Genomic DNA, 16,915 nt, shown 5'->3' with positions numbered 1-16,915 from the left:
AATTTTTGTGTGCTTTGATTATTGAATTTCCTTGGGAATATGTTTGTTTTTGTAGCACGCCTATTAACTGCAACCAAAATTATTGTGCCAACAGCGTATCAGCTATTTGCGCGAGAATTGTCGTGTGAAACGGTGATAAAGATACGGTATTTCTGACTTGTCATTAAGTTTGTCTGTTTCCATAATGAATAAATATATAACACACCTTTAAACTAGTGATAATTACGGAAAGTCCGTGATAGCCTACTTGACAGCAATGGCAATCATTTGTTTGTATTTTGTCTCGATGAGTGATAATATTGCGGTCGTTACTTTAAATTCAGTACCACGTGGGATGACTGAGTGTTATGTTTCCGGGGTAGCTTTATTCGGCACGCATTCAAAGTACAGATCGATCGAAGCCCTTTCCATTAGTTGAGAAAGTAAGGAATCCATTAAGACACGGTTGAAGAAATACTCTTTATTTTCTGATGTTTGGTGAACTACTCGAGAAAACATTTGTAACAACTTAACATTTAAATCCCATTGATAGCCATTTACAAATAAAAAATCTATGATTATTGACTGTGATTCCGCTAAAATGTTAATTCTCGTTTTCTTTTGTTTTATTTAGGCACAATATGTATATATCTACCAGTGCATTCGGGACGCCCTGGATGATGAAACAATAATGCATCCAGGTAAGGTATTGCCAAGAATAGTCCTTATTTCGCTTCTTTTTTTTCCAGTGCCAAACAAGAATCTCATTTTAAAATCGCCAATCGATCAGTGATAAAAAGAATTCCAAACAAATTTAACTATTTTGTGCTTTATTGTGCCTATAGTGTCGGTAAGAAACCTTGTAGAGAGCAAGAGTCACCACCTACGTACCACATTACCAACAAAACTGACGACTGCTCATTGTTAACTTTGTAAAATTAGAACAAGATACAAATGATAAAAATATTTACTGTAAATGTGAAATATTAAATATTTTGTTAATATGAAAATATTTTGATGCAATTAAATGGTTGTAATGCACCACATGTAAAATGTTTGATTCTAATTTATTTAAAAAAAAAAGTGTCTTCAATCCTCTACGAAGCTGATAATCTATTTTCATACCTATGCATATGATTGAGTATATTGCTTTCCAGATTTTGAATGTTATGCTCTTTAGTTGATTTCTTCACACGAATGAATAGCCTTAATTTATTGAATCCTCAATACATTCAACCCTTCTTGTGTGGTTTCCAGTGATTCTTATTGTACAACAATATTTTGTGTAACAGTATTTTGTGTAACAATGTGAAAATAGTTTCAAAAAAGGGGGTTGTCTGTAAAGTCGGTTTACGGACGATAATTTTACGTGATAACGTCATAAGAAAACATTGATGAAAAATTGCATACTTTTTAATTTTCACATATTATTTACAGTTTTTGCAAATTTAATTTAAATAATTCGTTTAAATATAATCACGAACAATTAGTTAAAAAGCCCGCCTTTACCTGTTTGATATTATATAAGATTTTCTCGCACGGTGGTTTGACCGGTTCTTGCACGCTCGGCTCAGGCGGAATGTGAACATTTTTCGTGCGTGCAGCCGGCGTTCATCGATTTATAAGGTGTTATCACGTAAAAAAAAAATTATTTTCGAACAAAGGCCAAATAAAACATTTTTATCCGCGTGGACAACAATGATGTGACTTGGCTTTTTGTTTCCAGATAAATCATCGTCACGTGCTTCGTTGGAGCCTATCTACGAGAATGTAGAGAACATAAATTTGACGACAAACAGCACGTCGTACGAAAAACTGGCCAAGGTGAGCATCGCTTGCAGCGACTCAGAGAGCGAGCTATAGCGTAAGTGCTCTCCTAACCATCGCAGTTCATGCTTCAGCTATTGCTCCGCCAAAACACAGCTTGTTTGCGCCGGCACGCCTGCGCGCGAGAAACACCGCTTATCAGACGTAAAAAAAAAAGTCAACTGATTCTCGAGCACAAAAAAAAAATTCACTTAAATTACAGTTCATTTGCAACGTAGAAGGAAATTCCGGATACGGTCTGAAATCGTTTGTTTATGAAGGTGGCCAAACATGACATACTCACGCCACCACCTTGTTCATCCGGATAATCGAAAATCCCGATAATCCTGGTAATATGGGTAGTAAGCAAAACAAAATCCTTAAATCGGGAGCAGACTTACCGTTCACTACGATAAAAAAAAATTCTATGTTTTGTAACAAAATTACATTGTATACATGAACTACATTGTTTACAAGTCATTAAATTATATAAAATTAACTTTTCACGTCATTTCTTTACAAATAATTGGTCACTTTCTTCTATTTCAAACATGAATGGCGTTTGGATGAAGCACTGTCAGAAATATCGTCGTGTGCTAACCGGATATAAGAAGGCCGGATAAACGAGGTTTTACGTATCTCATTAAAATATTTCATAAGTTACCAATACCTCCATCTCGCTACGTCCTCCTACGGTAACACTTCCGTTCTCTCCCAACATTTAACTTTTTTTTTTTTTTTTAAGAATTTCTGAGATTGACAATGTTTTCCTTGATTCTGTGTGAATTTATCAGTAACTAGCTTATCAGGCCTTTTATGAACGACGCCATTGTGTTGGAAGTACCTCTTTAAGGACCACCACAGGTATGCACTTTTCCTCAGTGGTAGAAGCCGGTAATCAAACACGCGAGTGTTTGTGTCGGACATCTTGACTCGTCCCTTCATGGGCTCTGGAATCCTGGCCCAACGCGCTAGTGTCCTGCTGGCCAAACCCCCTTTTTCCTTGCCTGGCTAGCTCACCGTCCGTCTTCCGTTCGCAAACTCCGTTGGAGTCCCCACCACCATTGAATATATATAATGTATAGAAGTCGCGAACCCAGGTTAAATTTTCTGTCCGGTTTCTCAGAAGAATTGTTGTAGTTCCAAGCTCCGCCGCTGCGATCGCTTTCATCGCTGGGTATCGGCCGTATACGCCCCTGGTGGTATTTGGCAGAACTTGGTTAACCAGCCCAGTCGTGACATCATCCTTCACCCCCCCCCCCCCCCCCCCGCCCCCAGGCACCGTCCGAAAATCCAAGACCAACGATTCAAATTACCCTGCAGGTCTTATCAGCATCGTTAGGCGACCTTGAAGAGGAGCTTCCCTTACCGTCGCTTTGAGAATGATGAAATCCCAAAAGAAGCTAGCCACGGAAATCACTGAATGATGGGATTCTGTACCCGAGTGAAGTGAAAATTAGCTATTAAAACTTTGTATTGGGCCAATAGTCAGTGTTCCGTTCAAAATATGGTTTTATTTTAAAAGTAAAATACTTATTTAAACTATATTTCGCGTTTGTACAAATTTACTTTTATATATTGGCAAGGAAAATCAACATACCTTAAACAACCTTCTTTTATTCAACGTTATCTATTAAGTAGTAAAAGGGGTAGATATTATTTTAAAAAATAAAACAAATGGAACCCACTAAATCAGTATTGGCAAGATATATATAAATTCAATAATAAAATACGCATATTAAATTTTTTTTGTATTTAACTTTTTTCGTTAATAAAAATTCAGGATTTTGGTTTAATTGGTTTACGTATATTGCTATATTTTCTAAATCACATAGAAAAGGGAAAAGAGTACATCAGTGAAAATTCAAAAATTTAGTTTAAGTAATACTAGCCATACCAAAAAATCAATATGCGAGATAAAAAAATTTGGTAACCGCTCTACATTTCAAATAAAAATGCATTGGTTTCATGAATACTGAAATATATGCGTAATAAGGCATATTATGTTATTATCCTAAGCATGACTATAACTAAAAAAATTACAGTAATTTAAAACGATGGCAGTCTTAACATACAATAAGTGCGCGAGTCTTAGTTTATATTTTAATTGGCTTCTTCGTCAGATGGAAAAGAGTTAAGATTTCATCAAGGAAAAATATATTCTCAAAGTCACTAAACCGGGAGATAGAAAATAAGGTAGGTACTTCATTTTAAATAAAAGTTAAAATAGGCTTACGCTAAACCAATTAAAAATAAGTCGTAAAAATATTTTTATTTATTAAATATGTTCTATACTTGACAGTTCTTTGTGTATAATTCTTCAAAAATCTTTGGAATTTAATACATACTTTTCTTAAAATGGTAGAATATCAGCAATACCCGGAAATTACGTGAGCAAAGCCACGGGTTATTAGATATACTTTTACTATAAAATAAAAACAACTATACATTTGTAGTTAACGAATGTGATATTTTGTTTATTGCTTCACAACATTCATTTGCCAGTCTCAAATTTCATCGTACCACTTGTCAGAAATGTCACCAAAAATGAGAGATAGATTTTTTTTGACGAATTTCAATTACGAGGAAACCTTTCGCAAGATTTTTTTCTTCGCAGTAGTCACTGGGACACCATTAATTTAAATCCACTAAGATAATAAAATTGTATGTATAATGATTTGTTTTTGTATATTTATATAACTTCCCAACCAATTTTTAATGATTTTCATGCGAATAAAAACTTGTAAAGCAATTTAATTAACTGTGTCATAATTCTTCTGATTAGATGGAAATACAAACTTTTCATCCGTAATATATGATGATAAAATATATTTATTATTGCAAAATAGTATTCACTGTTCAAATGCAAATTTAAATAGATTATTCATACATGTTTCCTGCTAATTAATGGTTTAACATAATAATTTTTAGTATAAAATCCTTTTTCTCTTGTGTTAAAATGGGTTGCTAAAATGAGGAATTATAAATATATCACTTACTAAGTCCGTGCACAGATTTACACAAAACAGCAATGTGGATAATCTTTTTTGGTAGTTTATAATTTTCTGCCCTGAATAACATGAATTTGGTTGAATTCATACCAAAGTGAATTTTTTTGAACAACTTAAATTGATGTCATTAATAAATATTTATTTTATATTAAAAATCCACAAACTGTTTTTAAAATATAATATTTATCACGCCAGATGGAATAATAAATACAAATAGCTCTTATATGTTGTCTATGTTTAAATAATAGTATTATATTTCATGGAAATAATATTTACCTTTCGGTTATTAAAAGAAAATATATTTGTATTCAAAATACTTGCGCATCGTTTTTACGAGCATAACTTGTGTATCTAACCTCAAAGCAAGGAATATAAAGAGTGGCAACTCAATGCTATAACAAAAACTCTTATTTTCTTTGGAGATCCGGAAAATGTGAGTTATTTATAAGCAACTTAACATAGTAAATCGTTAACTTTTCAGATCTATGTTGGCAAAATTTATTTTTTTAGTGGTCATTCCTTACTGGGAATATTCACCATATAACGTTTAAGATTATTTATTTTGAATTACGAAACAACCAAAACATTATGTAAAAATGCTTCATCTTATGTTAAAAGAAAATATAAACTGCATAGCCACAAAGTATGACATCATACCATTAGTTTCAGTTACTAATGGTATGACATCATACCATTAGTTTCAGTTACTAATAACATTACGTGCACGCGTTTGAACAGTCATCGCAGCCATAGTTGTTTCATAGCTACCAAAATCATTCAACGTTGTCAAGAATTATTCCAAATTATGTTTTGCCATTTTACTCAATGCGCCACTCCGTTAACACAACATTTTATAAATTCTGAACTACGAATATGTCAGTAATTTTTTTTTACATTATTACGTTTAAGAAATTTCTGTTGTTTTCTTATAATTAAAACTTAAATTTTGATGTTGGCATCTTTTAACCGCACTTTTTTTTTCGGTGGCCGTACTCCTCCAATTCAGTTGCGCTCGCCCGTATCTAAGCGCTCGGATTTCAACAAAAGGGCACCGCCTCTCGATAGAGTGAGACAGAGAATTACGCGCATGACCTTGAAAAAAGCGACGCTACAGCGCTCTGGCGTGGAAGCTGGTAACTACGAGTACCTTCTTGTGGAAAGAAGAGCTGTCTAGCGGCGGAGCTAACAACTACCACAGTTTTGGATCCGAAAATTGGAATAATAAATCCTATCCCCTCGCGACTTCTATAAGTTATATATATTCAATGCCACCACGGAGTTGGAGACTGTCGGGAGACGGCATGCTGTCACGTAGTCTACCTCGCCGTCGCCCACATTGTCACGTCCAAAACATCACGGGAACTGTGCAGAAGCATGCCGCCCCCCCCCCCCAACGTATTAAAGCGGGGGGTGTCGTCCCCCGGGAAAATTTGGATTTTAAGGTGTAAAATAGTGCTATTTTAGCAGTTTTCGGTACTTAAATTTAAATATTGTAATGGTAAAATTTTTATTAATTTTAATATGAAATTTGTTATAGTGATGAATACGAAATTAATTAAAGATTTGGAGATAAGAGGGGGGGGGGGGGGTTGAACCCCTAAAAAAAAACCTGGCTACGCCCCTGATAATTATGAATATTAGAATCTCCGTCAGTAGTATAGTTTGGTATGTCGGCCCCTGGAGTCGCAGTGAGGATTGAGTGCAGGTCCGCCATCTTGGAATATGACGTCAAGGCGGCCATCATGGATGACCTTGACGTTAAACATTAACCTTCAAAATTTTGCCAAAAATTGCCCAAAAGACTCAAAATTCATAAACATTTACCACAAATTCGGTAATAACCGCCAAGTTTTCCAGTTTATATGGAAAAAGATATTCCTCAAAAAATCTGAAAAAATCTGAAAAATTATTTCGAGAGAAAAAAATCCCGTTTTGAGGGAAAATTTCCCGTTTTAGTCCTCGAATATGTCAACGGCTTGTAATGTTCTAAAAGCGGCTTGAGTCCTAAAAGCAATACGCCATAAGCCGCTGAGGTCATGAACTGGGGAAAAAAAATATATATATATATATATATTTTAAAAAATGCTGGCGTGCTTCAAGCGTCACACGATGATGAGAAACTTGGATCATGTTCTGTTAAGGGAGAAGGATAAGAACCGAGAGGCGCCATCTTGGTTTCAACACATGTTAGACCAAAGCATTTTTCTGTCGTTTGATTTTCAAAAATTGTCTTCGTTAAATATAACAGTTACCGGCTGCTACCGATAGTTTTACCTGTGAAGTCGTTTTGTTGAGTAGGTATTGAATGCGTATTTGGGAATGACTACAATTTTAATAATACCAACTGCCAATAGTCACAGTATCTTTGGAATTATCTTAATTTTCCCGTTCTACAATGACACAGAAACGGAGATGGGTTTCCCATTACTCTTTCTACAATAGTACGCGACCGGAGACGGATCCTTACGGGTTAACTCGGCAATGCAGAGCTCTTCCGTTTACGTTGCTCCGTGCGACCAGTACTTGGCCTCGGTGGTAGCCATGTTTCTTTGTGTTCTAAATACGTTAATAATTATTTTTTAGTACAAGAATATAATTTGTCATTTATTTTTATTTTATATGTAAATTCTGCCCGTGCTATGATTTAAAAGCATTATATATATATATATATATATATATATATATATATATATATACATATATATAAATTTGAGTTACTTTTTCGTAACCTTGAAATGCAATCTCGTTGGTTGGCATTTGTTACATTTCCGTGCATTGTTGAAGCAGCAGGCGCGATAGTGAAATGTTCCAGGAGTTCCGTCGTCTCCGTTTACGCTATCCGTCTACATGTTCGTGTAATTGTAGAATGGGCCTTAATGGGTGATCTCTACCTTTAAGGGGTCCGCCTCGTCAGGGGTGTATGTGTGTTAGTGAGGCGGGATGATAAGCGCGACGCTCGCTGGTGCTTCTAGCGCGGTATCGCCTCTAAGCGCAAGGCTCTGAACTGACGCGCAGTCTTCTCGTCGTTACAGGATAACTGTGAAATTTGAGCGGTGACTGTAACATTGTATGTCCCAGAAATGAAGATAAAGATGTAATGCAAGTCCCTTAAGTGCCTTCAAGAATCAGTACTGTCTGTTTTACGCCTAAAAATTACTCTGAAAACATGCGTTTTAGCCATTTTAACTCTTCTAAAAATACGGTTTAAAAACTTAATCCGAATTCAAAAGTACTTTTCGGCCCTCAGTGAACTCTTAAATGTTTTCGTAAGCAGACCCCACTCGGATATCTTGAGTAGTTTTGAAATTGCGTTGTTTTTCCTGAAGCTCTGCACACTGTATGTGTGCCCGGGTAGGCGGAACCCTAAACGGAGGTAAAATATCAATTGTAAAAGTTAAAAATTTGTTGCGTTGTAAAAAACTGTTGAAAACAAGGCCTATCTCGGTTTCCATCTCTTTCCCTTAATATGTCTGTGCGACCAATTGAGGAGGTGCAGTGTTTGAGCGCTACAGCTGTCTCTCTGGGGGTGCAGGAAAGGTCGAGCGAGAAACGGGTGAGTGAAGATTCGGTGTAGTATTTATAAAGGATGTCAGCTAGTGTAAAGCTGGATTTACGATTGAAAATTAAGAATTATAAATTAAGAATTATTTGTGTACTTAACACATGACTATGTATAGACCTATCCCTCACTTAGCACGTCTTCAGATTGCGCGAATTCATTTAGCACGATGTTAAAATTTTACTGCCCCAGTCTTGAATAGCACGTCTGTAAATTTCAGTCAACGCGAAATCTCCGTACGAAAAAAAAAAGTCGTGCATGACGCCACGAAGTCTGTTTCAACTTCTGTAAACAACAGATGTGCCGTGGCATGCACTTATATATAAGGGGGGGGGGGGGGAGAAGAGATGCGCGTGCATGTCTAACTACACTATCGGCTGTTGTACAAACATCAGCTATGGCAAGTTAAGTTGCGGCTATGGAGTGTAAAGGACCAAAATGTTTTTACATCCGCGCGTATGCCGCCGTGCCGTACCGTTGTCGCCTAGCCACAAACCGGGCCGTGAACTCAGTCTAGCCAGTGGCAGGGAATACACACAAACAAAAGCAACGTCTGCTCATTAATCTGCCGGTAACTGTACGTGCGTAATCACCTGCAGTTGGAATCATGATGGATTCAGGCTTCCAAGTGAGAGCATAATGCATCGTGTTCAAGTATTTGAGACAAAACTAGAAGTGTTACGGCGCGCAGATTGTCATGAAGGCCACACTTATGTTGGTCGCACTTTAGTTTTAAGCAAGTCAACTGTGCGCACAATCGTACGAAATAAGGACTCTATCGAAAGTTTGTGTGTCTGATGCTGTTGGTTGTAATAGCTGGAATATATTTGTAATTAGATACCGGAACAGAAATAAACATGATTCACATGGAAAAGGTTGTTAAATGAATGTTGCAATGAAAAAAATAATCATTGGCCTGACAGGATTGATGTGAACCAGGTGGTGATACGCGAATAAGCACTTTAATTTTTGAAAAATTGAAATGTAATAATCCGGTCAGTAATATCGGTTTCACTATCAGTAAAGATTGGTTTAGAAAGGTACGCGATGTGAGTTGGTCACGCCCTAGCGGGCAGGTCAGCCAGCCAACTGACGATAAAGTACATAACCACTTATCAACCGTTACGCAGTGTCGTATTTGTTTTACAAAGTGCGGTGGGAGGCACATAAAGATTAATGGTGTGACATACATATTTATCGTTGAGCGTTATTCTACGCATTTATATTAGTATGAAAAGTATATTTTCCTACACAATTTTGGAACACATTAAATAAATTAGCCTTGATATTTATGGGAACTAATGCTTCAGAATACGCGATTTCGAATAACACGAGCATTTTTAGGAACGCATTAGTCGTGCTAAGTGAGGGATAGGTCATAGGTGTACTAGTGGAATTGTTTATGATTGTTGTGTAGGAATTTTGACGGGTCGTATGCGAATCATATGATGAATTAAAACTTAAGATAGATGATTATATTTTATCTTTTTTCTTTAGAACTAAGGGAAGCGCCAATCAGAGCACAGTAGAGTGTGTTCTTGGCGCGAAATAATGTTTCTTTTGGAAAGTAGATTGTGATGTAGTACGAAATGAGTAGGCAATACAAAATAAGTAGCATCATGTTTATAAATGATAAAATGCACGAAAATTAAAAGAAAATCTCTGATTGGAATATATATATATATATATATATATATATATATATATATATATATATATATATAATGATATCCGAAATTAATTATTCTGAATTTGTCGTATTTTTTAGCTACTATGCGAATATATTAATATGTATTTACTATTCATGAATATATTTTCTTACTCTAAAGTCACTTTATGATGGCTTGGAATTGATGATATTACCATTACGTGACCTAGTGTTAATATATTAAAGTTAAATATCCTCGATTCTGAATTTTGTATGTATTCTAGGTTACAAGCTTAAATATTTCAATTTTTACGTTCAATCGTAGCCATGTGTCGGTTTTTCAAGTACAAATGAATTTACAATGACTAAAAATGTTACTCTAAACAAATTATTAACCAACAACGCTTATAAACAGAAATCTATTTCAAAATTCAGACGATACCTACGAATACAAAAATTCAATTTAGATAACATGGCTGCTTTCAGGCCTGTTTTTTTATTGGCTAGAATTAATGACCACTAGTTCAATCCTAAACTGGATATTACTTAACCATGTGCTCGACGGTGTACAGATTACGTTTATAATTCTTCATTTTTTCAATAGTAAACCCACCTTAACTCACTGTGTGCGGTGATGCAGGGTGTGACGCCACCAAATAGCCCCGCCTGTCTGGACACACATCGATACGGTGTGCAGAGCTCCAGGAAAATCCACGCAAATTGAAAACTGATTAAGATAGCTGAGTGGCAGGGGCGCAACAACAGGGGGGGGGGGGGAAAGGGTATTTTGCCCCCCCCCCCTCCCTCTGAAACCTTGAAGTGTGGGCAAACGGGGGCAAAGAAAGTGCTGTGTAATCAATTTTTAGATAATAAAACTGCTTAAATAGCACCATTTTCCACCGTGAAATACCGGACCCCCCGATGATTCTTTATAAAAAGTTATATTGCTCCCCATTTGGAAATTTAGTTGTTGCGCCCCTGCTAAGTGGGATCTATTTACGAATAGCATTTAGTAATACGCTTAGAGATAATGAGAAGTTTTTTTTACTATTTCGTTTTTAGACTGTATTTTTAAAAGAGTGAAAATGGCTTAAATTCGTGTATAAAGAATAAAATTTTTGGGCATGAAACGTCCGGTACAGATTCTTGAAAGCACTCAAGGGATATGCATTACGACTTAAGTCTTAATTTCTCCTGCTTAAAATGTTATGGTTACCACTCAAATCCCATTAGTTGTCCTACGCACGACGAAAAGACTGCGCGCCAGTCCACAGCCTTGTGCTTAGAGGCGACACCGCACTAGAAGCACCAGCGAGCGTCGCACTTACCATCCCGCCCTAAGAATACAAATACACTCCTGACTAGGCGGGCCCCTTAAGGACTGCAGGGTCTGACCTAGTGAGGATGACGATATGATGTGGCCCTCCAGTACCATGTTACGTGTGTCTACCTTATTCTATAGTTAAAAGTAGTTCTGACTTTGCTGAAAGAGCACAGACGCTAGTTCTTGCGTCTTTGCCGCTACTGATTTAAAATATTTAAATTTAAGATACTGTATTCTACTGTTTTAATTACTGTGCAATAACATTTGAAATGTCATTTCTGATTTTTATTGTATTAATTTACTTGGATATGTCTTTGCTACCATAATTTAATTTTTTGTTTGCTGCTACATGACATTTTATGATATTATATGAAATTAGTTACCTCACATTACTAATTGTGTATTTTTTTTAATGAATTTCAGAAATCCAAGAGAAACAAGAAGAACAACAATAATTCTGACATATGAAGAATATGACGAAGTTCAACCTCAAATTAGCTATGCGGGTATCATAGTTTGGTCCAGCATGCAACAGTTTTATTGCCAATAGAACGGTTTAAAACACATGACATTGGGTTCTCGGCGGTTATCTTTCTGCTTATCAGTGCAAAAGTGAATTGGTGTTTTGTAAATAGTAGGTACATAAAACCATGATGTTTGTGCAAAGTTTTCATTTTTAAATTTGATATTAGAATCTAATATTTAAAAAAAAACAGTATTTACGTGAATTAATCGCACAAAACAACGCCCTAATTTTATACAACCTATTTAGCATAAAATAATATTTTATGTAAACAAATGCATGAGTCTGGACTGAATGAATATTGAAAACCAGATCTTAAGTAAACAGATAAATGCGTAGTGTCTAGTGTATGTAGTGTATGTGTGTAGTTCTATTGGCAATTTTTGAGCCAGTCTTCCGAAGAGATATGCACAAAAGACAAAGATTAGTATGTCTTAGCTTTTGTCTTTGAGTTTGATGAGTAGCTTTTTAGTGGCTTTAACTGACAGAAAAAAATTATTTAGTTTTAAGACATAGAGCGACTCCATGTAGGTATTAAAAATGCTCGCCCATTTAAGTAGATGCAAGATCTTATGGTGAATAGCGATGAAACCAAAATATATGTCAATAAACCATGTAACACCGAAATTGAAATTTATACACCACTAAACACCTAAATACTCATCAATAATTCGTGAAATGAAAAAGAATTCAGCAAAATTTGACTTCAATCGCAAGATTATATTAATTAAATTCCGAAATTCATTAAATACTTTAATTGTAAAATGTAATTACTAACAAAATATTCAGACCAAGTGGATTGTAACTAATAATTAAGCCTCAATTGATAATGTACATTTACTACCTAATTTTTATCTTAAAGTTTGTGATATGTAATTGAAAGTCACAAATTATTGTCTATTTATTTTTTGTTACGAGTAAAATATAGCTTGTACCATTATAAAAAAAAGTGCTATTTTGTTGGAAAAAAAAGTATTAAGCGACATTTTACATCTTTAACAATAACGCCGAAATTTTAAATTTTAAAAACGTAAGTGAGCTAAAAATCAAACCTTAAAAATCTTGTATGTACATGTACATAGTAATGTTTTAGCTGTAAACATTAAAATTTATATATTTTTATAAAGTTTTCTTAATGGCACGTACTTAAGTTAAAAATGTAATTTGTCAGATATTTTTTACCTGTGTGTTTTATGTGAAGGGACAATAAGTAGAGCGTGTGGTAAATAAAAATCAAAGATTTCTTGGTAGTTATAGTAGTGGTACGGTATTTCAAACTGTTTTTTCTGAAGAAATCCGTACACCATGTTTATCACATATTTGTTTCGCCTCTGTTAGTACCACCATTTAAACTGGCTTCACATCTACAGTGAAAATACAATTAAATATTTGGAAGTATGTGACTAGAAATTTGTTGTACAATTTTGTAGGCTAAGCCTAAAAGATGTACTATTTTACTTTAGTTGTACTAAGTTTATTTGTTTTGAAATGTGTGTAAAAATTTTGCTGGTTGATTAATTCCTTCACAGACATTAAAATCTGAACAAACGCCTGTTTTTTTACATTGACTACCATTATCTCACAAATTGAAGAAACAGAATAAATTTTCAATCAAAATTTGGTCTCAAAATCAGATACATACTGTACATATATTTTGATGTAAATTTTGTTATTATAGAACATTCTAAATTAAGAGAAATTTTGGTTGTTTTGTAATTTTGCTTTATTTGCTATTAAATTAAATTATTTATTCTTGTTTGCAATTTAGGGAAATCGAGATCCACATCAGTGCTGGTCGCAATTCACACACGGGGACCTAGCACAGTAGTATATATTGGCCGGTCCGGCGGCAGGGTTCAGTGTGTGGAGTCGTGGAGCCGACCGCCATCTTGGATTGTGACGTCACGGCGGCCATATTGGATAACCTTGACCTTTGTACTTGACCTTCAAATTTTACCAAAAATGACTCAAAGTTAGCCCAAAATCCGCCAAAATTTCCAGTTTTGTGGAGAAACAAATCAGGCAAAAAATGACAAAAAATCAGATCAATAAAAATTTCCCTATTTTGAGGGAAAAAAAATGCCCGTTTTGAGGGAAAATTTCCCGTTTCAGTCCTCAAAAATTTCAACTGCTTGAAATGTTCTAAACGCAGCTTAAAAGTCCTAAAAGCAATCAGTCATAAGCTGCCGAGGTCATGACCTCGACAATTAGGATTTCATGGCCGCCACGTAAAATTGCGACTTCATTGTTGCAATTTTCGTTACGGCCATCATCTTGGAAATCTGTAAGTATTAAGCTAGAAATTCGGGAAAAATTTTTGAATTAAAAACATATTAAAATTTTTAAAAACATTCCGCCATCTTGTACTATGACTTCACGTCCGCCATCTTGAAAATCCGTACTTATTATCAGATTTTAGTGAATGAAAAAAATTTAATATTTATAAAATATAATTAATCAAATTAAAAAAAATATTTTAAAAACGCACTTACGCAATGGAGTCCTCGGTATGAACCTTGTGAGAGCAAAACAAAAAATGGCCACGGACCCTTCCTCCACGGAGGTCACCGACAGACTGACCTCCCAACACTAATGCCAAGGTGTGTGTGTGTGTGTGTGTGTGTGTGTGTGTGTGTATCCAGCTAGTATGACATCACGTCCACGTTCTTGTTGAATAATAAACAACTGAACGGCCTTCTCGTGATTAGGAATACCCTGCGGGCACATAAATGACCACGTGCTCACGATCCTGCATAAAAACACAAAATTATAACAATTAATCTTAGGGTCTGGTAAATTTTCGAATGGGCTTTACTCATTTATTGCGAGTCACTGGTACACTGATAAAATCGCTGACGTGTTACTTACAGAATCCTGTCGAGGCAAACAAAAAACAGTACCTATTCATTCGTCATAGTTTACGTCGCCTGTTATCCGACAAAAACTAGCTCAGCGAGTTATACTGTTAAACCAAGCACTATTGCTTGGGCATCAACTGCTGGCAGCGAAGCGAATGAGTCAGCATTCATCGACTTCCATTTGAAAAGTCGCTCCCCGACGGCAGCTGACTCGCTCCCCGACTGCAGCTGACTCGCTCCCCGACTGCAGCTGACTCGCTCCCCGACTGCAGCTGACTCGCTCCCCGACTGCAGCTGACTCGCTCCCCGACTGCAGCTGACTCGCTCCCCGACTGCAGCTGACTCGCTCCCCGACTGCAGCTGACTCGCTCCCCGACTGCAGGACTCCTCGATGCGGCGCTCCGGAGGCAGCCGGCACCGCAGCACTCGCCCGCTCGCTTGCCGGCGCTGTTACCCGCTACTCGCTCCTCGCCAGCGAGTAAGGTGCGAGCGTCGACACGGTGCCCAGCCTCCTGGTCGTCCCAACTGGGGCTACTCGCCGGCTGAATCTCGCACTACGTCGTGTGCGGATGTTATTGCAGGCCCTTGCACTTATGTGGAGTCACAGCATGGCAATGGTCTGCTAATGCCTCTTCTAGTGTGTTTGTCGTGTCCTGCAATTGGCCTCGGCCCCCTTGTGCGAGTGCTACATGCTCATCCCTGAAACAAACATGGCTGCCCCGACACCGCAGGGAATTTTTTTACCTAATCTCTATGCCTAAGCTAGTTATCCTGTAAGATGGTGATGCACCCGGCGCCAATAGATGGCGCCTGCTGCAGAATGTAAATAAGTGGGATTCATTGTGTCATTACTCTGGAAAGGAGCGGGCTTCCACTCGTGTTGGGAGCATCCCGAGAGTCAGGAATTAGCATATGATCAGGACAGTCAGTGACATCTTATAGAACATGCTGCAAAGGCTAAATCTGTAAATATTGACTGTAATGATTATGTAACCGACTTGTATATAAGCTTGGCTTGTACTGAACCAATCAGAGATCCTTACCCCAGAGAAATCTGGGGAAACACAGCAGGAATTTACAATTGGGAATATTACTTTCTGCTCTCCTCCTCTCTGCTCTCATTCCTTCTCTCTTTCCTTCCTCTGGAGCGGCCTTCGGGATTACGCTCTAGCATCCCTCTTCCCCTGGAGCGGCCTTTCGAGGATTACGCTCTAGGACCCTCCTCCTGGAGCGGCCTCCTGAGGATTATGCTCTAGGACCCTTCCCCTTCCTTGTTCCCCTGCCCAGCCAGAGGGCAAAACGCAGGCATCCGAGAGACAAGGAGCAGCTGCCAGCATACCAGCGGGCTTTTCACCCCACCTCAAGCCACTCCAGCACTGGACGCTGTTGCCGGGACACGTCATGTTTCTGTGCTTGCGAAAACCCTGTATATATATATATAGTTCCTGACCGGGCTGACGTCACACGCCGACTTATTTACTGCGCAGTTCCCCTTTCGGACCATGTAAATTTTGTGGTCCTACAATGTTTTGTCATATCTAGAAATCAAAATGTGTTAAAATTATATTTATATATGTAATCTCGTATATTTTTTCATATGTATGTATCTGTATTCAAATATAAGGAATTGAACGAGGATTTGTTTTAAAAATTCTCAAAATCATCACAAAAAAGAAATTTTAGCCAAATAATCAATATAACACACAAATGTATGCACATTCCCTGCACGTCTCATTGTAACTTTGTAATGTTGCTACAACATGTTGGCAATGTGTACTGGACTACCTTGGACTAGCTTAATATCTTAGGACAGCGAAGGTTCAGGTGCATGTTTAATGCACTGTTGGGGGGTAGGGGTGTGGGTGACATTCCTAACAATGGAAGTTATTTTACGAGAGGGCTAAATGCACATAACATTTTATTTGCGAAACATCTCAGATAATCATTTGTCTTCCAAGCTCGTTTGTTACACATGTACGACTGAAATGAAAAATATTTAATTTTAGCAAATCTGAAAATAACAATTAAGAAGTACATTTTATAAAAAATTAGAGGAGCTGATGCCACAAACGTGATTTCTCGCACTCATTTTCCCAAACACACAAACAACTGGCTTGAACATTTACTTGCGAGTTTCCAAACAAACAACATGAATTTAAGGCAGCACTTCAGCAATTATTCAATTTAAAAAAAATCTTAATATGTCT

General features: G+C 36.9%; 1 protein-coding gene across 1 annotated transcript in view; it reads left to right on the top strand.

Annotated features, from left to right (window-relative positions):
• Positions 1 to 13,399, top strand: part of LOC134536758 (phosphatidylinositol phosphatase PTPRQ-like) — a 99,813-nt gene extending 86,414 nt beyond the window's left edge. Inside the window, exons 20-22 of the mRNA XM_063376668.1 lie at positions 614 to 680; positions 1,706 to 1,843; positions 11,751 to 13,399. Coding sequence (XP_063232738.1) covers positions 614 to 680; positions 1,706 to 1,842 — 204 coding nt within the window. The 3' untranslated portion in view covers position 1,843; positions 11,751 to 13,399. The remainder of the gene's footprint in view (positions 1 to 613; positions 681 to 1,705; positions 1,844 to 11,750) is intronic.
• Positions 13,400 to 16,915: the final 3,516 nt, after the last annotated feature.

The sequence above is a fragment of the Bacillus rossius genome, chromosome 11 (assembly GCF_032445375.1).
Source record: "Bacillus rossius redtenbacheri isolate Brsri chromosome 11, Brsri_v3, whole genome shotgun sequence".
NCBI lineage: Eukaryota > Metazoa > Arthropoda > Insecta > Phasmatodea > Bacillidae > Bacillus > Bacillus rossius.
The sequence above is the reverse complement of the archived record's forward strand: the minus strand, read 5'-3'. Positions and strand labels throughout refer to the sequence as shown.